We start from the raw sequence: 20,463 nt of genomic DNA, 5'->3' as shown, positions 1-20,463 counted from the left end.
TAACATAGCAGTCGTCATTTACTCCTGACATCTGAGCCGCTGAAGACGCAGTGGATTACGTTTGATTTTGAAGAGAATGCGCCCCGATCTACATAAATGCGTCCATGTTCGCGTGAATCATTCGTGATCCAGCTTCACCTACAGAAGAAGTGTGTAAAGGTGTTTTTTACACTACCATTGAGAAATTTTAACCAAACTATGTTACAGACTTTTCATTAAGATCGTAAAGAATCATATCAACTTGTAGAAAATGGGCACCCTATGACCCCTTTAATAGGATTTCCCCAAGAAACAGGCAAGAATGAACTCATGAATGGGCCGTCCAACATGATTCCTGTTCTTTCTTTCATGGTTGTCCAAGATGAATTTCCCAGAAGTGGGACAATAAAATATCTTCTTCTTCTTCTTCTTTCTGACAACAAAGGACCAACTCGTAATTACAACTTCAGAAGTGGGAAGTAGGAAATTTCCGATAACATGCGAAGGCAGCATTAAGCCCAAAGTATAGTTTTTCACACTTTTTTTTTTTTTTTAAACATGTACACTCTGATATGCATACAGTCAGTGTCCGTAGCACAAGTGTAATCTCCTGTTGTAAGCGCACAGCCTGATTTTTCTAGTTACGCTAAGCTTTTGTGTCAAAACTGAAGTACACTTTGGCCTTTTTATGTCACTTTAGTCATTTAATCTTCAATCTGATCTGCTTTTCAGCTGATGACACCGAGATCTCGTTTGACCCAGATGACATCATCACCGGCATCGAGATGATTGATGAAGGCTGGTGGCGAGGGTACAATCCGGATGGACATTTCGGCATGTTTCCTGCAAATTACGTGGAGCTTATCTAACACCGCTCAACATCTCCCCTTCCCTCATCAGTCGGACTGAATTAATTTGCCCGCGTAGATTTAAATCTCTGATATAGTTGATTGAAAAGCCTAAAACTTAAATCATGGACCAAAAGAGTGATGATCATGTGACCAGGGGTAACTCTGATATTTCATACTGTATTGGTAGTTTTCTGTTGTTCATTTTATTTCATTTGAGGCTGTTGTAATTTTATAAAACAATTGATTTCGAGTATGCAGGCAGACGGCCCAAAAACAACCACCTAGAATTGCTGTTCGTGCAGGAATCCTGGGAAACTTCGTTGAATAAGTGCTGTGGTGACATTCCAGTGACATGCGAATATCCTTTTGAGACTGAACCTTTTCTCAGTGTTTGCAAAGACGTTGCTTTTGAACATTTCAATGCTAGTTCCAATATTCCAGAGGTGTTTGGTGCAGATGTTTGTAGTGATCAGTCCCGTTTTGCCTTGGTTTTTGCCTTCTTTTCTCCACAAGACCGAGTGAGACTGCCTTGCATTCTTGAGGAATAGCGCAGATGTTTTGCTGCTGTGAAGTTTGCCGAGGTCGGACTGAAATCGATAGAGTGAGATGAGTTTATTTGCTGTGTTCTATACATCACGTGTTTGAAATCCAGAAAGCAGCTTCAGTCGTCAAGTATTACGGTTCTTGATATCCTTCTAGGCTTGCAGTGAGAAGAGTGGGAAGTTACTTTGAGACCGCAGCTTTTCCTGTCTGCTCCGAAATGTGGAGAATATTAATACTGTGATTTTTAGGTTTCAGGGAACCATCATTCTTTCATCATCTTGCCTTTGGGTCACAGGTGGGATCTGGATTGTGTTTAGATGCTGAGGATCACGTCGGGTTTATTTAGACCCTTGCATTTTTACCGTTCATAAACGTTATCGTCAGTGCTGTGCCAATATGAGAGCGAGGGGAGAAGTGTTTTTGAGGAAATGTTTGAGGTTTCATTTTTAACAAACCCGTGTGGAAAAACATCAAATGTCTCCGAGTTCCATTCAGCTGTGGTGTAGTTCCTCTCAAGAGCTCATTGTGAATATCTAACAAGTCTGGAAAACGTTGTAACTTCAATTAAAAGAATAAATAAAGAGTTTTAAGACTGAATGAAAGTTGTGGTGTTGTTTGATATTCTTCCAATGCAAAGCTTTATTCAAATCAACCAAAATTTCATCTTGATACGAGGCCATTCTAGATACAGATACATTACTGTTCAAAAGATTTTTGAAAGAAATTAATACTTTAATTGCTTTAAATTGGTCAACAGTGACCGTAAACATATTTAGAATGTTAAGTGTTTTAAATGCTTTCCACTCATCAAGGAATGTATCAAAAAAAATGTTTTACAGTTTATGCAAAAATAACATTGGTAATAATAGTGATGTTTTTTAGCAGCAGATCAGTATATTAGAATGATTTCTGGAGGATCATGTGACGCTGAAGACTGAAGTAATGCTGAAAATTCAGCTTTGATCACAGGATTAAATTACATTTTAACCTATTCATATAAAAAACAGTTATTTTAAATGGTATTATTTCACAATATTACTCTTTTTACTGTATTTTGGATCAAATAAATGCAGTCTTGGCGAGCATAAAATAATTATTTCAAAAACTACAAAAAAATACACACATTTGAGACCTGATGAAGAAGACAAGATCATATGTGAATAAAATGTGATTTACATTTTGGTATTTCATGGTGCTTTTTCAGTTTTTGAGCTTCAACAAGCATTTGAAATTGTTATATATCGTTATTGTTATAAATTGTTTTGTGTGTGTGTGTGTGTGTGTGTGTGTGTATTACATATATACATGTATGGCAATGCTTTCTTGAATATATTAAACAATGTGTGAAATGTTTGAAAATGTTCTCAGTCAACAACACGTGGAAACTGCATTTATGAAATCAATTAAGAATACAGAGGAAAAAAAATCTTCCTTTCCAGCTTAATACCATCTCTGTAAATCTTTACCATATGTATATGTATATGTATATATATATGTATATGTATATATATATATATATACTGTATACATGGGTCAAAGACGAAAAAGGGTCTAAAAGCATAAAAACAATAAGTGTAATACTGCTTTAAATTGTTTTTCCCAAAAAAATTTTTTTAAGTTTTCCGTTTAATTTATTTGCAATTTTGTTTTAGTTTTTCCGAGCAAAAAAATAAATATCATACATTTTCCCCTGATTTACAGAAGACACCCACTACAATGTCATTCAGTGTAACAATCTTGTCAGGCATATTTACAACAGAAATCAATTTATGACAGATTAAAAGACTAATTACTTTCACCTCAACTACTAATTAGTTGTAATTTTGCATTTTTTAAATTTGCCACTATCCTAGGTTTTGCCGATTGGTCAGTAATAATTTTTTACTCATTTAAAACACAATCGAATTGAATATGTTCCCTTATTCTTTTATATATTTTAATATGTACAAGTCAGAATAAGCATGTTGTTTGAATTTTTACATAAATAGTGTTACACTGAATGACAATGTAACATTATTTAAACCAAATTGTGACATTTCATTCTCCTAAAACTTATTTGAAACTTTAAAAGTAGACACTTACATTTAATGCGTTTTCTATGGACATAAAATCACTTTTGTAAATGTCTTTTGATGCGGACATCTTAACGTCTTTGACCCATATATATATATATATATATATATACAGTAACAGATTTTTTTGGTTAATATGTAACACCAGCTGCTGTAAAACAATAAAGTACATATTGAAGTATTCCCAAATGTTAGGATTATGCATAATTTTCTGAGTGGAACCTGCTGTGCGTTTGAAAGGAACTCATTGAAATGTTTTGCACTTTTTTTGCATTTAAAAGTACCTAATCAATAGCCTTTGTGTTCATCTTTAAACGGATAGCTCACCCAAACATGAGATTCTATCATCATTTGCTCACCCTCATGTTGTTCCAAACCCACATGACTTTCTTTGTTCCGTGGAACACAAAAGGAGTTCATTAATGCACTAATTAAGAGGTATTATATGATTGCTCTTTTCCATGCAGTTTCAGTGAATGGGCAGGAACGCTTTCAAGCTTCAAAAAGCAGAAATAATGAGTGAACTATAACTATCAAAATACAATTTAGTCAACTCGGATACACATCTTCTAGATCTTGAAAGTTGGCAATGAAGGTCATTGTCTGTGAAGAAAAGTTTTCAACAAATCAAGGCGTCTCAATTCTAAAAATGGAACTTCAGCTCACTTTTTTTGGAATGCGACAACTGATGATGATAACAGTGATCATGATGCATATTTCATATTGAGGTATCCAATGTAAACAAACACACTGTTACCAGGGAGTGTTTTTCTCATCGATGTCCTTGTCATATACAACAAAAGACAGTTCTAGAAACCTGTGACCTGCATGTGTCACACTCACTGGGTTTCCTGGAATAAACGAAATCAACATGGCCGTTTGGGGGATTTTTTTCTTTTCTTTTTTTTTTCTTTAGCTTGATCACCCCCAGTTTCATTTTCAGAAGAAAAGAGACTGTACTTTTCCCCCCTTCTTCAGAGATCACAATCTTCTTGTTTTTTAACTGAAAGTCTAACCGATGTTTCAGATAACATTTCACCTATCCGTTATTAGTTTTTCCATCCATATTACCTTCTATCCTATATCATATCTACTATAACTTTGAGATCTGATGTTTGCAGAGAGGTAACTGAGGAACGCAATGTATTCTAGCACAATATTAACTTTATTTTGAAAAGGGAAGTAAGAAATGTCTTGACGGAAAATATCGACTCACTTCTGCAAAAAGGGTAGTGGAAGTCCTTGCTGACCCGCAGATAATGTTGGCAGTGGATGATCGTCAGCTATATTTCCATCTGAGCACAGCTTTTTCTTTAAATACAATTTTTTTTTTGAAAAACATTAATAGTTTTTTATTAATTTTTAAGAAAAAAAATCTAAAATATTTTCTTACAGTAAAGGTTACAATATAGTTTTTAAAAATGTGCAATTTGTTACTTTTTAAAATTGAATTGTGTCAGATATATTCTGTTTAAAAACTGTCTTGGCTGATTGATGGAATGTATACAGTGTTTGTGTTGAATTTTGGGAAATTTCTGATTTCTGAGAATTGTTTTTTATTTCATGCTGAGAGAGGCGATTGTGTACGTCCCATGAGACTTTGCAAACAAATTTGTTCTCTGAACTGGAATACCTACTCAATGTAAAACTCTTGACTGCAGTAATGTAACTTCTGAATCGAGTCACACAAACCACACGTAACATGAGTGTGTTTATGCGTTACTCATTTGATTCCTAACATGAGCGTTATGATCTCTAGCCAATATCAGAAACCCTAGTGGTATCATACCATCAATAGTCTAATATCCCACATATGGGCATGTTCTCAGAGGTGAAGTATGCCTATATAAGGGAATAATTCATAGCACAGACTTTAGGCATACCCACAAATTGTGCAGACAATTATGATAAATATAAAAATGCATGTGTAGTAATGTAGAGTGATATAGAAATCCATATCAGTCAACTTAATCATACATGAATATTTATTGTATTTGTTTGCACTGTGATTGAAAAGTTCATATTTTTTGCTACAGTACACTATAGCCAGATCATTCATTATTAAATGGAGAAGTTATATGAAAATGAACAAATGATCTGGTTATTTACCTTTATGACGCTGCAAACAGTGAAATATTAATATATCAGAATGCTCCCTCTCAGTTTTACAAGTAAATCTTGCAAAAGAAGGTCACATTTCCCCAAAAAATGAAACTACGTTTTCTATTATTATTATTATTATTATTATTATTATTATTATTATTATTATTATTATTATTATTATTATTATTATTATTATTATTATAACTACGTTTTCTATTATTATTATTATTATTATTATTATTATTATTATTATTATTATTTTAGATTTGTACTTTTATTTTAATTTGTTTTGATTCAAGGAAATCTTTTTAAAGACCTTTAAGACTTTTGATTTCATAATTAAAATATTTTCTCACCAAATTCTCATTACTCTATACTATACTGTATATAGCAATGCAATTAAAAATGTCAAAAATAAATACATCAATTGCTATCATGATATAACAGTACATTACAAGTTATATAGTATTTTAATTTTGCTTATATGAGAATGCAACTTTTTGCACTGCATTAGAAAAATTCGATTTGTAGGGAATTTGTATGTGAAAAATAGTTTTAAAAATATGAAAAAAAATGTAAAATCTTCATTTTATTAAAGCAAAATATTATCTTTTTTTCTGGTTTTAATTATTATTTCTACGTGACCCAAACATGTTCTTGACAAGTTTTCGTGAAATTCATCCAACAATGCATGTGTGCTAGCAGGTAGCAAGTACCTTTATTTTATATCTCTTTTTAATCTTACAGGCCTATATTAAATAACAGCCAGTTTTGTCATATTTTTAATCTTCTTCTTCATCTTTCTTTTTCATCTACAGGTGAACTTTATTATGCTGTAAATGATTACAATCAGATGAACGTCTGCTGGAGGAATCTGTTCCCAGGAGAATGAGTCAAATCAGCCTCGGTAGCTCTGGATCAATATGACCAACCCATCACACTTCTTGTTAACTCTTAACGTCTGTTTTCTGCTCGAGTGCCCCTCCACATCTCATTCTTTGTTGTTACCCCTCTTTTTGACTCTCACTCTTTCTCTCTCTGACATGAATAACGGGGGAATTTCTGCTGTCTGTAAATCTCTGATCTTCCACTCTCCATCAAAGCTCTGACTGGAGTGTTTTTTCACTGACTCACCGGAGTAAACGTTCATCTCAAACGTTCTTCTCTCATCACACTCTCATCTGCCTACTCAACTGATGAAAGTGTGAATGGTGCTTCCCCTCCAGCACTTGCAGCCACGAAGCTAAAGTGATCTGTGCAGCTTTGAGGGCATTGCTTTGTGGTTGATGTTCTGGGTGGTTGTCGGGGTATTACTATACAGTTACTAGGGAGTTGGGTGGTTTCCAGGGCGTTGCTATCCGGTTTCTAGGGTGTTCTGTGTGGTCGCCGGGTTATTACTATGCAATCTCTAGAGTGTTCTAGATGGTTGCCAGTGTTATGTAGTCACTACAGTGTTCTGGGTGGTTGCCAAGGCATTGCCATGAGATCTCTAGACTGGTCTAGATGGTTGCCAGGTTTATGTGGTTGCTAGAGTGTTCTAGATGGTTGCCAAGGCATTGTTATACAATCTCTAGACTGTTCTAGATGGTTGCCAGGTTTATGTGATCACTACAGTGTTCTGGGTGGTTGCCAAGGCATTGCCATGAGATCTCTAGACTGGTCTAGATGGTTGCCAGGTTTATGTGGTTGTGCGATCTCTAGAGTCTTCTAGATAGTTGCCAGGGTTATGCAATCTCTAGAGTGTTCTGTGTGGTTGCCAAGGCATTGCTATGCGATCTCTAGAGTGTTCTAGATAGTTTCCAGGATTAAGCAATTGCTAGGGTGTTCTATAGTGTAGGGTGGTTGACATGGTGTTGCTATGCAGTTGTTTGAGTTTTCTAGGTGGTTTTTATGGTAAAAATGGACTGTTTTGATGATATTCTGGTTCTTAGATATGGATTTAGATTATTTTTTGCCTGTTTAATCACCCAATTAAAATCATAAATTTGGTCACTTATCAAAGTAATAGCAGACGTTACCTCAATAAGCCGCATGATTAAGCTATCATTCATAATATAGAAACCATGCAGGTTAAGGATTTTTCATGTATAAGCAAAACTAATAATGATGCTTGACAGCAATCACCAACCAGCATTTACTAAAATAATGGATACCATATTAATATAATCAACAGCAAACAGTGTAATATTTGCATGCTTTATCAGTTCATTTGATGGCGAGGTAGTCAAACGGTCTGATCCAGAACAGCAGCTATGACAACCACCTGAGCTATTGTGAAACTCTGGTGTGATCTCAGACTGAGTAAAACCTGAACCTCTCAAATCGAATATGAAAACACAAGTCATAAACTCCCTAATTTCCATTTCGTCTGATATCAACATAAGCAATTTCTTACTCCCCAAAATAAATAATCTTGGAGCGTTGTAATATAGGCTACACCGGATTATCGTGCACAGGCTGAGATACTGTATGTACGCTTTCACTCCCAATAACAGGGAGGACGGATGTTTTGTCTAATATTTCACCTGAGAAACTCCCTCAGAGCGATTGGCTCTGGGCTGAAAACTGTTATTGTGACATTTAAAGGTTAAATATGGTTAAATGTCAGGGACTATGCGAGCAGGTGAGAGAGGCCCCATCCATAAACGACACATTCGAAACTTCGACAGCAAGACTAGTTCACGAGCGCTCTAAGATATCATGCCGGTACATAACATCTGACAGCTTCAAAACAAAGACACATTTTCATGATGGGGCTTTCCGGTGTTCTTTTTTATAGTTCATGTTAAATATGTACAAAACACCCGCACTATATAATCATGGTCAATTAATGACAAAACAATGGCTGTAATGGTGGTGTTTTGCATTTAGCGCGGCATTTCCCAACATTTTGACATTAAATTATATGTCTATAGCATCATGCTTGAAACACAATGTTCCTGAATCTTTTATTATTATTTTAACAATGGTCACATGTCCTTAAACCCCTTCAATTCTTAAGTCACTATGAGTCCTGTAGTCCAGTCTTCTTGCGCAGCCCAAAATCTAAACCATGTAACCCATGTCTCTTTGCTGAAATGTAAAAAAAAAGAGAAAATGTTAATTGCTAAGTATTTTTTGTAATCTTGTAGCAATAAACATTACATTTACGGCAATTTAACCAATGCATGCCACGAATCAAATATCACTAGCTAGTTTGGGACCAAAGGCTAGTTTGTAGTTAATGGAGTTAACTTATATTTCTAATTAATTGACAGAAAGATTTACATCATTTTTTCCTACAAAAACCTGGTTAATAGGACAGTCATCATTATGTGTTTAAATATAGCTTTAGTGTTACATTAATATTATGATATTTAATAAAATAAATTAATTGTTCAGTTTTCTAGTAAGAATTAGTAAAAGTTCTAATAAAAATGAGGGGTGTTTAAGACTATAGTGACAAAAAGTGCTTGGAAGTTGAAATAAATTTGCAGAATTTGCTAATTGTTTGAATAACTGTTACAACAGTAATTTAGTGTGAAGTGTCTGATGAAGTGTATCTCCATCATAACTAAGGTAAAAACCATTAAGTGCATTATGTTTAATAACTGCTATACACTTTACTTTACTAGTAAAATTGTTTTAAAATTTAAAATTGTTGTAAAAACAATTTACACTCATAAATTGCTAGCGAATTTCACAAACAATTAACGTAATTAAAGTAATGCATTATTTTGAAGTAGAAAAACTAAAATAGTATTTTCTTGTATACAACATATTCAAATAATCTTTGTTTTATTTACAACTTCGGAAAAAAAATTACACAGAAAACAGCTGTTGATGGTTGAAAGTATTCAGATGTTTCAGTTGTTGTGTTCTTTTTTATTTTCATTACTTCTCATCTCCTTTGCAGAACAGAGATGTGCACGCTTTTTGTTATGCTAAAATATAGTTCTGTCCCCTTTTTACAGTTTTTGAGGTTTGGCTTAGCACAATACATCTGTCCTGGTGATCATTTTCATAACAAATACAAAGGGGAAAAACTGAGAACAGTACTTTCACCAGTGCTCTTCTGCGTCAGGGCAAACCCCTTTCTCATACGTTTCCAGTATGTGTCTGACAGGTTTTTAATCCTGCAATCTAAGAGTGTTCAGTAATCTACAGGCACTTGTGCAGAGTTTTAGAAAAACACATTTTTCAAATTTCTGTATTAATCTTAAAGGAATAGTTCACCCAAAAATGAACATTTTCATTCTTTACATTTACTCAGCCTCAGGCCATCCAAGATGCAGATGTTTCTTTCTTTATGGGAACAGATTTGGAGAAATGTAGCATTACATCACACCAGTAGATCCTCTTCAGTGAATGGGTGCCGTCAGAATGAAAGTCCAAACAGCTGATAAAAACATCACAATGATCCACAAGTAATCCACACCACTCCAGTCCAGCAATTAATATCTTGTGAAGCAGAAAGTTGTGTGTTTGAAATAAACATATCCAATAAGGCATTTCAACTTTAAACAATTGCTTCTGCCCAAAATATGTTATCATGGAGTCCATAATCCATAGTAATGCTTCCTCCAGTGCAAAATGTCCATTCCCACTTGTTCTCTAACATCAAAATTCACCAAATTATTTGTTTAGAACTGTGTGTGTTTTTTTTTTTTACTTGTTTTGGTTTGTAAACAGTGCTTGATTTGTGCGTATATTCAGGCAATATGATTTTTTTCACTGGCGAAAGCAATGTTATGGACTGAGGACTTGTATTTTAGACGAAAGCAACAGTTTAAAATTAAAAACATCTCAATGATGGATTTGTTTCTTACAAACATGCCAAGGCATTGCTACACGCTATCTGGAGTGTTCTAAATGGTTGCCAGGGTATGCGATCTCTAGAGTGTTCTAGATAGTTGTCAGGGTTATGCAATCTCTAGAGTGTTCTGGGTGGTTGCCAAGGCATTGCCACGCAATCTCTAGAGTGTTCTAGATGGTTCCCAGGGTTATGCAATCTCTATAATGTTCTAAATGGTTGCCAGGGTTATGCAATTTCTAGAGTGTTCTAAATGGTTGCCAGGGTTATGCAATCTCTAGACTGTTCTAAATGGTTGCCAGGGTTATGTGATCCCTGGAGTGTTCTGGGTGGTTGCCAAGGCATTGCTACACTATGAGCTGTGTCTCATTTAGAAGGCTGCGCCCTCCGGAGGTTGCATTCGAAGGCTGCGTACGTCATCGAGACTGTCTCATTTCAGAAAAGCAAGTACACTCTAAAAAATGCTGGGTTAAATACAACCCAGTGCTGGGTAAAATAGGGACAAACCCAGCATTTTTTAGAGTGTACTTGCTTTTCTGAAATGAGACAGTCTCGATGACGTACGCAGCCTTCGAATGCAACCTCCGGAGGGCGCAGCCTTCTAAATTTCTGTGTTTGTCCCTATTTTACCCAGCACTGGGTTGTATTTAACCCAGCATTTTTTAGAGTGTAGGACACTCCGAATGCAACCTTCGTATGCGACCTTCTTTCACAGGAATTCGGAGGATGCATGAGGTGTATCCTTCGCTGCTACAGATAACCCACAATTCTTTGCGTCGCCGTAAACAACCATTCTTAATTTGAAAAATGCCGGCACCGGCAGATGCACACACAAGCACAGATGTGGTGTTTACAACTTACCTTACATCCCCTTGGTAAAAAATCATCACTAATAGCAACGTGATACTTCCTGTTTCCTTTTCCGCCTGTCCTACTAAGGCCGTCTCGTTTAATTCTAGGTTGAGGACACTTCGTATATGCATCCTACAGAGGATCCAGAGGCCAGAGGATTCGACCTCCGGAGGGCGCAGCCTTCTAAATGAGACACAGCTTATTATATCTAGAGTGTAGAGTGTAGAATCTAGATAATTATCAAGGTTATGCAATCTCTAGAGTGTTCTGGGTGGGTGCCATGACATTGCTATGCGATCTCTAGAGTGTTCTAGATTGTCCCCGGGTTATGCAATCTCGAGACTGTTCTAAATGGTTGCCAGGGTTATGTGATCGCTGGAGTGCCAAGCCATTGCTACACGGGAACAGATTTGGAGAAATGTAGCATTACATCACTTGCACACCAGTAGATCCTCTTCAGTGAATGGGTGCCGTCAGAATGAAAGTCCAAACAGCTGATAAAAACATCACAATGATCCACAAGTAATCCACACCACTCCAGTCCATCAATTCATATCTTGTGAAGCAGAAAGTTGTGTGTTTGAAATAAACATATCCAATAAGGCATTTCAACTTTAAACAATTGCTTCTGGCCAAAATATGTTATCATGGAGTCCATAATCCATAGTAATGCTTCCTCCAGTAACATCAACATTCACCAAATTATTTGTTTAGAACTGTGTGGGTTTTTTTTTTTGTACTTGTTTTGGCTTGTAAACAGTGCTTGATTTGTGCGTATATTCAGGCAATACGATTTTTTCACTGGCGAAAGCAGTGTTATGGACAGAGGACTTGTATTTTAGACGAAAGCAACAGTTTAAAATTAAAAACATCTCAATGATGGATTTGTTTCTTACAAGCATGCAGCTTTTCGTTCACAAGTCGTTAATTGATGGACTGGAGTGGTGTGGGTTACTTGTGGATTATTGTGATGTTTTTATCAGCTGTTTGGATTCTGACGGCACCCATTCACTGCAACAGCATCCACTGGTGAGCAAGTGATGGGATGCCAAATTTCTCCAAATCTGTTCTGATGAAGAATCAAACTCATCTAAACCTTGCGTGAGCTGAAGGTGAGTACATTTTCAGCAAATTTTCATTTTTGGGTGAACTACTAATTTAATATATGCAACCCACTAATAACATGCATCACTGGCGCATTCTGTTATTTATGTCAATATAATTAACGTAAATTGACAAAATCATGGCTCAACTAGAAATTATGAACCACCATGCCGAAATTATGAGTCATGTTTCAATCTATTTAGGTTCAAAATCGTTGTTGCGGTGGAAACGATGCCATAATTGAGGGACAGTATAAAATGATATAAATAATTGTCACACATTAAATATCGAAATGGTTTATTTTGCTCTTACATCATCATAATTTTAAACATGTAATAATTTATTTATTTTTCATATCTTAAAATTGAAACTCTGAGGGAAGATTAAAGACTCGGTACAAAACTGCAGTTAGACATACTGAAACGTATTAACGGAAACATGCACACGAAGTCTGTAAACCAACTTACTTAAAAAAAAAACAGTCGCTCAAGAAGACTCAGAGTCCCAGGGTTCCTGTCTGACTCGAGTGAGGAAGTCCTGTAGAGAGCGAGTGTCCAACGAGAGGCAGAGCGCGCTGGAGAGCGAGCTGTCAATTACTTTTACGCGAGACTGAAGGACAGACAGTCAACACACGCTCCTGATATTACATCTGAGTGAGGACGACGCGCTTTTCTAAAATGGGTAAGCGGTTATATTGCTATGAATGGAGCGATATCTTTCTAATGTGTAAAATTAACATGACTTTTTTTTTTTTAGCACTTTTTAACTTTACAAACCAGTAATCTAATGGTGACTAGTAGCTATTTTTAGTTTCAAAAGTAACCTTTTCTGAGACGCTATTTCTTATCTCACTAATTATAATTATAATTGTATTTCTACTTGCCATATATAATAACTATAATGACATATATAATGATATCTAATGTCAGATTAGCTACTGTATAATTAAATTCAAAATCTTATAGGAAATCTTAGAAGAAAAACTGGGATAGTAGCCTAATGAATAGGTAGCCTACTAGTAAAACTGATAGATACTAAAGAGAAAAGATACTAATCACTATTTAATTATTCAGTAGTAGATAAAATAAGCAGTGTTGGGGAAAGTTACTCTTAAAAGTAATGCATTGCAATATTGCATTACTCCCTAAAAAAATTAGCTAATTACGTTACTTAGTTACTTTTTATGGAAAGTAATGCGTTATATTACTTTTGCGTTACTTTCGCGTTAGCCTACTTTTTAAATATAAGCAGGGCTTGATTGTTTGTCAATAAATGGGAAAACAGAGTAACTGGCATTACTTTTTTGAAAAAGTAACTCAGATATTTTCTTGTAAATTAAAAAAGTAATGCGTTACTTTACTAATTACTTGAAAAAAGTAATCTGATTACGTAACTCGCATTACTTGTAATGAGCTACCCCCAACACTGAAAATAAGTATTAGTATCATAAGATGAAATATTAGCTTTTTGGAAGGAAGGGATGTTAATTGGTTTACCATAATGGCTATTACTGTCATTTGTAGTCATTTGAGTGACAGTAATAAGGACTAGATATGAGTAACCATAACAGGTTTTGCTCTTTGAGGAAGTGGTTTAGAGAAATAGCAGCACATTGCTGTTGAAGCGTAAAACCCCTCTGATACACTGACAAGCAAACTGATGAGAATAGGCCAGATAAGCTTATTAGCCAAACATCACAGGCCATTTCTGTTTAGGAAGCTTTCTCGAACATCACACATATGTTTCGCTGCGTTGATAACGTTGTATCGTCCGTTTGTTTGTGACATTAAGACGATATCACATTGTGATGTTATCGCACGTTATGGCTTTATTTGTGAGACAATCCAGGATATGACAAATTCATGCTCATCAGAAGATACGCCGAAGTTTAAGCTCTTCTGATGTTTGTAGTGATGCTCAATGAAATAATTCATTTGCTTTTTATCCCATCTGCACCATCCGAACAATAGCAGGCTGCCAGAAACAATGCAGAAGTTGCTATCGCACCAGTGATAATATCAGTCCAACTTGTCACAATCTTTCTGCACTGTGGCTCAGAAGGGGAAGTAAAATAACAGAAGCCTGTTGAGTGCCCTGGCACAGGAAGCGTCTGATCTCGAAAGCGAAGCGTTGCTGGATGTTACAGACTGAGATATGAGTGTAGAGGGCGGTGAGGAGGCTATGAGAAAGGGAAGTGGAGACTTTGAGGTAGAGGCTGCCCAGAGCCAACCTATAATTCAATGCTTGTGTGGTTTGTAAATAAGATGCTGTCAGGTGCCTGATGGTTGCATTGTGCTGGTGGTACTATTCACAGCAGATGCCTGAACAGTAGACGACTTGATATGCTCGCCCGTGTGCCATTTTTGACCTGAAATTTGGCCACCGAAAGTTCAGTGTGACGATGGTGTCCTCTCCTGCACCTCCTAAAGAAATACAAAGCTCTAAGAAAGGTTATAAAAATGGAGTCACTGCACATTCACCTCCACAATCCAGTTATTTCAAAACAAACAGCGGTGTTGAATTGGCTGAACTGATGTCTGAATGATAAAAGACTGTGTAATAAACACACGACTGGTTAGTTTATGCAAGATATAGATCTTATAATAATCAGAGGACGCATTGGAGTGTCAGTTTTGTTAGACAGCTCACAAATGCTTATTTTTATATTCGAGCAGAGTATCACATAGCTGTGGTTTATGCATACAGACAGGAAGTAGTGTTGTAATCATGTGGTTTCATATTAGAATGTTCTCTCTCTTTCTTTCTTTCTTTCTTTCTTTCTTTCTGTCTTACACGCCCATTTAATTCAATACTTCAGATTCAAAACGGCATTTTATAAAGCAGATGCTGGGTAAACAGTGAGCTAAATTAGTAGCTGATTTTGATATTTAATGTCATTGGGATTCACGGGATACACTCTCACTGGGCCGATACCCTTTCAGAAGGTACTAATATGTTCACTTTATGTACTTTTAAAACACTAATATGTACCATTTAGTGTAAATAAGGTACAAAGATGTACCTTTTAGCTTTTGTAGGTATTTTGTAAGTATTTTAGGTATACCCCAATTTACAACTTTGTACCTCAGCTTTTTTTTAAGAGTGTAGGGGTGAGGGATGTTTATGTAGATCTAATAAGTGTGAATGCTGTTTGTAAAGGGACAGTTCACCCAGTACGTTCTTTCTTTCTTCTGTTGAATGCAAAATAAAAAAAAAAAAGACATTTTGAATACTGTGGTGTTGTTAACTAAAACTCAAGCAATTACAAATTTTCAGTAACTGATATAACGCTGAAATACAATACTATATAAATATTAGATGAAAAACTTGAACTTGAAAAACTTGAAAACTAGAAATGTCGTCTTGGCAGCATTTCGGCATAAGCTGAAGTACTGAAATGACTAAAACTGAAATACAAATTCAGTAAATCTATATAGAAAACCGTAAGAACTAATAAAAGTGACAAAAGCACATGACAAAATGATCCAAACTTAAATTAAAAAAAGAAAACTAAAATGAAATGTTGAAGTTGAAGTGCTACAATTATTCAAACTAAAACTGAAATAAAAATTCACTAAAGTTATATATAAATATTTTTTAAAAATCCTAAAAACTAATAAAAGTGAATGCAGCAAAATTACTCAAACTTAAACTAAAAAATAAAATGAAAACTGAAAATATAAAAACAAAAAGCTAATTCAAAATGTTAATAAATACTTCACTGGTATATAATTAATACTGACATTTGACAGAATTTGCATATCTATTTCTGGGTGAACCAGTTCTATAGTTACCCAATTGCTTTCCAAAAGATGCTGAAAATTCACCGTTGATTTTCTGTGGTGTCTCTGGAAAAGACCTCTATCTCTCTGTTCCTAAAATCAGTATTCATAAAAAGCTTTGAATTGATATCACTGAAGAATTATATCACCTTTATATAGGCGATCAACCGGCCTCCTTTCTAGACACCTGCATCTACGTTAGCCACTGAAAAACTGACCACTAACAGAAAGTTTCAATCACTGTGTATACATTCTTTTGATGTATGTGCGTGCTTACACCTTCATTTGTGTGTAACTAGTATGCTGGGCTTTGTTTTAGTGTTGGACCCTCGAGGAGAGGTTGATGTTGGAGAAGGAGAACTAGAAGACTGTGAAAAGAAAAAGCAGGAGCTGAATTCACCAAAACAGGTAAGACACACGGCAGCACGTGTGCCTCATGATTCACTCCTCCTCTTGTCATTTCAAGCCTGTGTGGTGTTATTCTTTGTGGAAATACACATTGTAGAGAACATTTCTCTATAGTTCATAGTTTACCAGAGGCTATCATATGACTTCAGTCATACTGACTATTTTTATGGTGGTCACTCTGTGGCAAAAGTTACTTAACAGTTCTCAAAAATTCTACTTTTGTGTTCCACTGAAAATCTAAAAGGGTTTGGAGCGTCACAAGGACGAGTAAATGATAACAGAATTCGCATTATTTTGGGTGAACTGTCCCTTTAAGGCATGATTATGGATCATCTCCCATAACTTAACTGTAAACGTGAATTTGTATGTAGTTTATGTAAATTTCACATAACTGATTCTCCTGATGTGGCTGAAATGCAAATTTTGCTTGTAAAAATAACATCTCACTTCCCCTTTCAATCTAATGACTGTTGCCAAATTGATTTCTGGTATTATTGCAATATTTCAGTTACGGAGAATGCTGATGTCAGTAACAGTAGTTAGTCACATGAGATATGACGCTGTTACCTTGTGGTTAGATTGTCCATTTGACTTTCATTTTGCAAGAAATATTTCTTTTTTCTCTAATGTGTGCTGGAAAAATCCATATTCCAGTATATGTATGTGTATTGACTCAACAGCCTCTGGTCTCTTTTATTTCGGTTAAAGTTTTCGGTTCTTCATTTCTGCAGTACATCAGAATAACAAGTGAATGAGTGAGTTTTTAGTGTTAGATTGCAGGGGGTTGGTTAAAATGTGACATCTATAGTCATTTCTTTTATGCGACACACATGGATACTCATATAAACAATCACAGATGTTTTTTCTCTCTCACACTTCTGGTAATTGAAAACAGCGTTTGTATGTTAGTGCAAAGATGCATCATATTTCCAGGGTGGCGTCAGAAGTTGAAAGCCGTGTGGTTTTGGTGGCGAGCGCTGGCCGTGCCACTGCATCTTCATCAGCATGTATAAACTCTCATTTTGAGAGTGTTATTGACACGTCCGCTTGCAGACAAACCCACGCACTTTTCCGAAATATGAATGAGGTGGAAATTTAAGAGCTGCAGCTCGCAGAAAGTCTCTCACACTGGGACCTATGCTACTTTTAGCCACAGTTCGAGAGGGACGGGGGCAAAGTTCTCAACACGAAAAAACCCTTCCTGTTTGAAAATCGAAGGTAGCATTTAAGAGCTAAGCTCTTCCCTGTTGTGGTCTTGATATGACTGTATTAAATTGAACGAGTGATCTTATGTTTTTGTTACATATCAACTGGCCAAAATAGTTTCATGAGAGCATGCTTCAAGCATTTTAATACGCATTCCACCAGTTACATCTCTTCTTTGATCAAATTTGCGGTTAAAGAATGATTTTTTAACAATTTCATTAGATAAAAGACCAAATGCACAAAATGTATACATTGGCTATGTGTTATACAATATAAACAGACCATTATAAACCAATTTCGAGAAAAAAAATACCATCTGCGTCTTTCTCAAAAAAGCACTTCCCTTGATTAAAAGATATTCAAATATTGATTCCAAGAACTAGTGCTAACCAACTATTCCTCAAAGCTGGTTATCAGTGTTGTCAATATAACAGGAAGTGTTTGGGTAGATGACAATCAGATAAAGCCGTATATGAAATTTCAGTGAAGATGACTCAATTCAGGACACACTGGGGCTCAGCAGCACCCATAGCACAAGACGTGTCAAATTTTCTCAGTTGTATTTACGACTGAAGCGAGGGAAAGAATGAATCAGACTCTTTTAGATTGCCCCAGCTTTTGGGCCTACATGTATGATATTATTCCCTTCACAGGAGAGCGATTTAAACTTAGGCCTCAATGTTTACTCATTTCAGTACACTGAAAAGGGGCCTTCTTAGCTTCTATATTACTCAGAAGCTAGAATAAAGCCCTATATGCACAATATTAGTCATTGTAGAAGCCTTATTCTGGGAAGAAGTTAAGCTCTCTGAGGAACTCTATTCAGTGTGAAACTTACTGACTGAACATTGCTTTGGCAACAAACGGCAGAGATCAACCACCAAAGTCATCAAATGGAAATCCAAAGCTTTCTGTGTGTAGCATATATAGTCACCGGGGAATTTCTCTTCGCAAGTTCTTATGAATTGCTTTTGTCTTTTTACATTTTTTGGCGGGCGAATGTGATTTAATCAAACGCTGTTTCCACAAACAATTAAGCCTGCTAAAAAACCTGCTGAAACCAGTTTAAACTTAGCTGAGAAGTCCCAAAACCAAGCAAACAGACAAGGCTGGATGACCAACTAAGACCAGCAAACCAGCTTAGGCTGGTTTAAAAAAAAAAAAACGCAGGGAAAGGGGATCATATTACACACTTTTGTATCGAAATTAAGTTTTTCCATGTCGTTTTATTGTTAGTCATGTCAAGTCACCTTTATTTCTATAGCCCTTTATACAATACAGATTGTTTCAAAGCAGCTTCACAAAGATAAACAGGAAAATAACAGAATCAATCATCTATAAAGACAATTCAGATTCTGCTGTAAAGCAGCTTTAAAGCACAATATTGTCATTATTTAGCTTAAGTCAGTTGTTTCAGTTCAGATCAATAACAGTGTGAAGTTCATCCATTTTGAATCGAGTTCAATTCAGCTATAAGTAGTTCTACAAAAGGCAGCAATGTTGTTTGTTATTCAGCTCGAGTCAGTTCAGCGTTCATGCTGGTCAAGGTTTCTTCCATCAAAGTTCATTTCGTTTTAATCATTTTCCACTCTGTTACTGTATCTTTAAGAATTCTTTATGTAAATGACCTCTTTAATGATTGGCTAACTTCTGAAAATTCTATGAAATCATAGTTTTTATCTCAGTGGCAGTTGGCCTGACATGCATCAAGCCACAGTGTATACCAGCTGTACATAAGCAGCTTTTGCTTACATTAACTTATTTTCTAAGGTTTAACAACTTTTCTGCCTCCCCCTATAAGTCATGTGTATTGTTACTGAGTAGGCGATCCTGTGACGGCTGGCGCTCATTTCTGCATGCCTTCACTCTTTCGTTTCTCACTTGCGGCCTGCCTGCACTGTGGGTCATTGTCCTGTGTACTTGCGCGCTAGATGCTAGCAGTTCCACTTTGGCCTGATCATCTTATAGCACTTTGCCACTCAGGGTGAATGTGCTGTTTTTCTGTAGATAACATTCACTTACTTCCCTTTTTCAACAGGGCTTGTTCCTTCCTTGCTATGCAAGAGCATCTACAAAGTTTATAAGGTGCTGATAGTCTACGCTAACCTGTTATTAGCAGTGTTTGCTAAGACGAGCTCATCAGTGCGTAACTTATCCTGAACAGTTTGTGCTAAAGACATGGATCATACCCCAAATCATGAAAAGAGGTGTTGTTAAGGTATCAGACTTGCGCATTTCACATGGCGGACAATTAAACAGGCAAAACAATAAAAGTACACTGAAGGAGGGATTACGTAATCAGATTCAAAAAATTAAGTACTTGTAATTAGATTATATTACATTTTAAAGTGCTCATAATTAGATTACAGTTACTGTAATCAGTTACTTCTTATAGAATACATGATTACGTATTATTTACACTTTTGCACACAAAAGTGCACTTTTTAAAGTGTACCTAATTGTGTTTAGAAACATAGTCATGAAAGTGACGTCTACTTAAGTGGCCTTTTATCATTTTAAGATACTTTTATGATTTAAAATACAAGTGCACATGCAATACAGTTAAGCCACTTCTTTTTCACAACAGCTGATTGTGTGGTCCAGACCCGATCACACCAAGAATGATAAATATAAAGATAACTATGTAAGTGCCCACAATAATGGACGATAACATATGTGACCCTGGACCACAAAACCAGTCATAAGGGTCAATTTTTCTTTTTCTAATAAATAAGCTTTCCATTGATGTATGGTTTGTTAGGATCGGACAA

At 35.8% G+C, this 20,463-nt stretch overlaps 2 protein-coding genes across 8 annotated transcripts in view; both read left to right on the top strand.

Moving 5' to 3' along the window:
* LOC107678433 (drebrin-like protein B) overlaps window positions 1-1,975 on the top strand; it is a 26,836-nt gene extending 24,861 nt beyond the window's left edge. For all 6 annotated transcript variants that reach the window (XM_016473698.1, XM_016473696.1, XM_016473697.1 and 3 more), the window contains one exon: window positions 712-1,975. In XM_016473698.1, coding sequence (XP_016329184.1) covers window positions 712-848 — 137 coding nt within the window. In that variant the 3' untranslated portion in view covers window positions 849-1,975. The remainder of the gene's footprint in view (window positions 1-711) is intronic.
* Window positions 1,976-12,885: 10,910 nt separating this feature from the next.
* Window positions 12,886-20,463, top strand: part of LOC107678432 (AT-rich interactive domain-containing protein 5A-like) — a 15,667-nt gene continuing 8,089 nt past the window's right edge. For both annotated transcript variants that reach the window (XM_016473692.1, XM_016473691.1), the window contains exons 1-2: window positions 12,886-12,977; window positions 16,398-16,486. In XM_016473692.1, the coding sequence (XP_016329178.1) occupies window positions 12,974-12,977; window positions 16,398-16,486 (93 nt within the window). In that variant the 5' untranslated portion in view covers window positions 12,886-12,973. The remainder of the gene's footprint in view (window positions 12,978-16,397; window positions 16,487-20,463) is intronic.

Source organism: Sinocyclocheilus anshuiensis, unplaced genomic scaffold, assembly GCF_001515605.1.
Source record: "Sinocyclocheilus anshuiensis isolate Anshui unplaced genomic scaffold, SAMN03320099.WGS_v1.1 scaffold112, whole genome shotgun sequence".
NCBI lineage: Eukaryota > Metazoa > Chordata > Actinopteri > Cypriniformes > Cyprinidae > Sinocyclocheilus > Sinocyclocheilus anshuiensis.
Note: the sequence above shows the minus strand (reverse complement) of the source record. Positions and strands in the feature narration are given on the sequence as shown.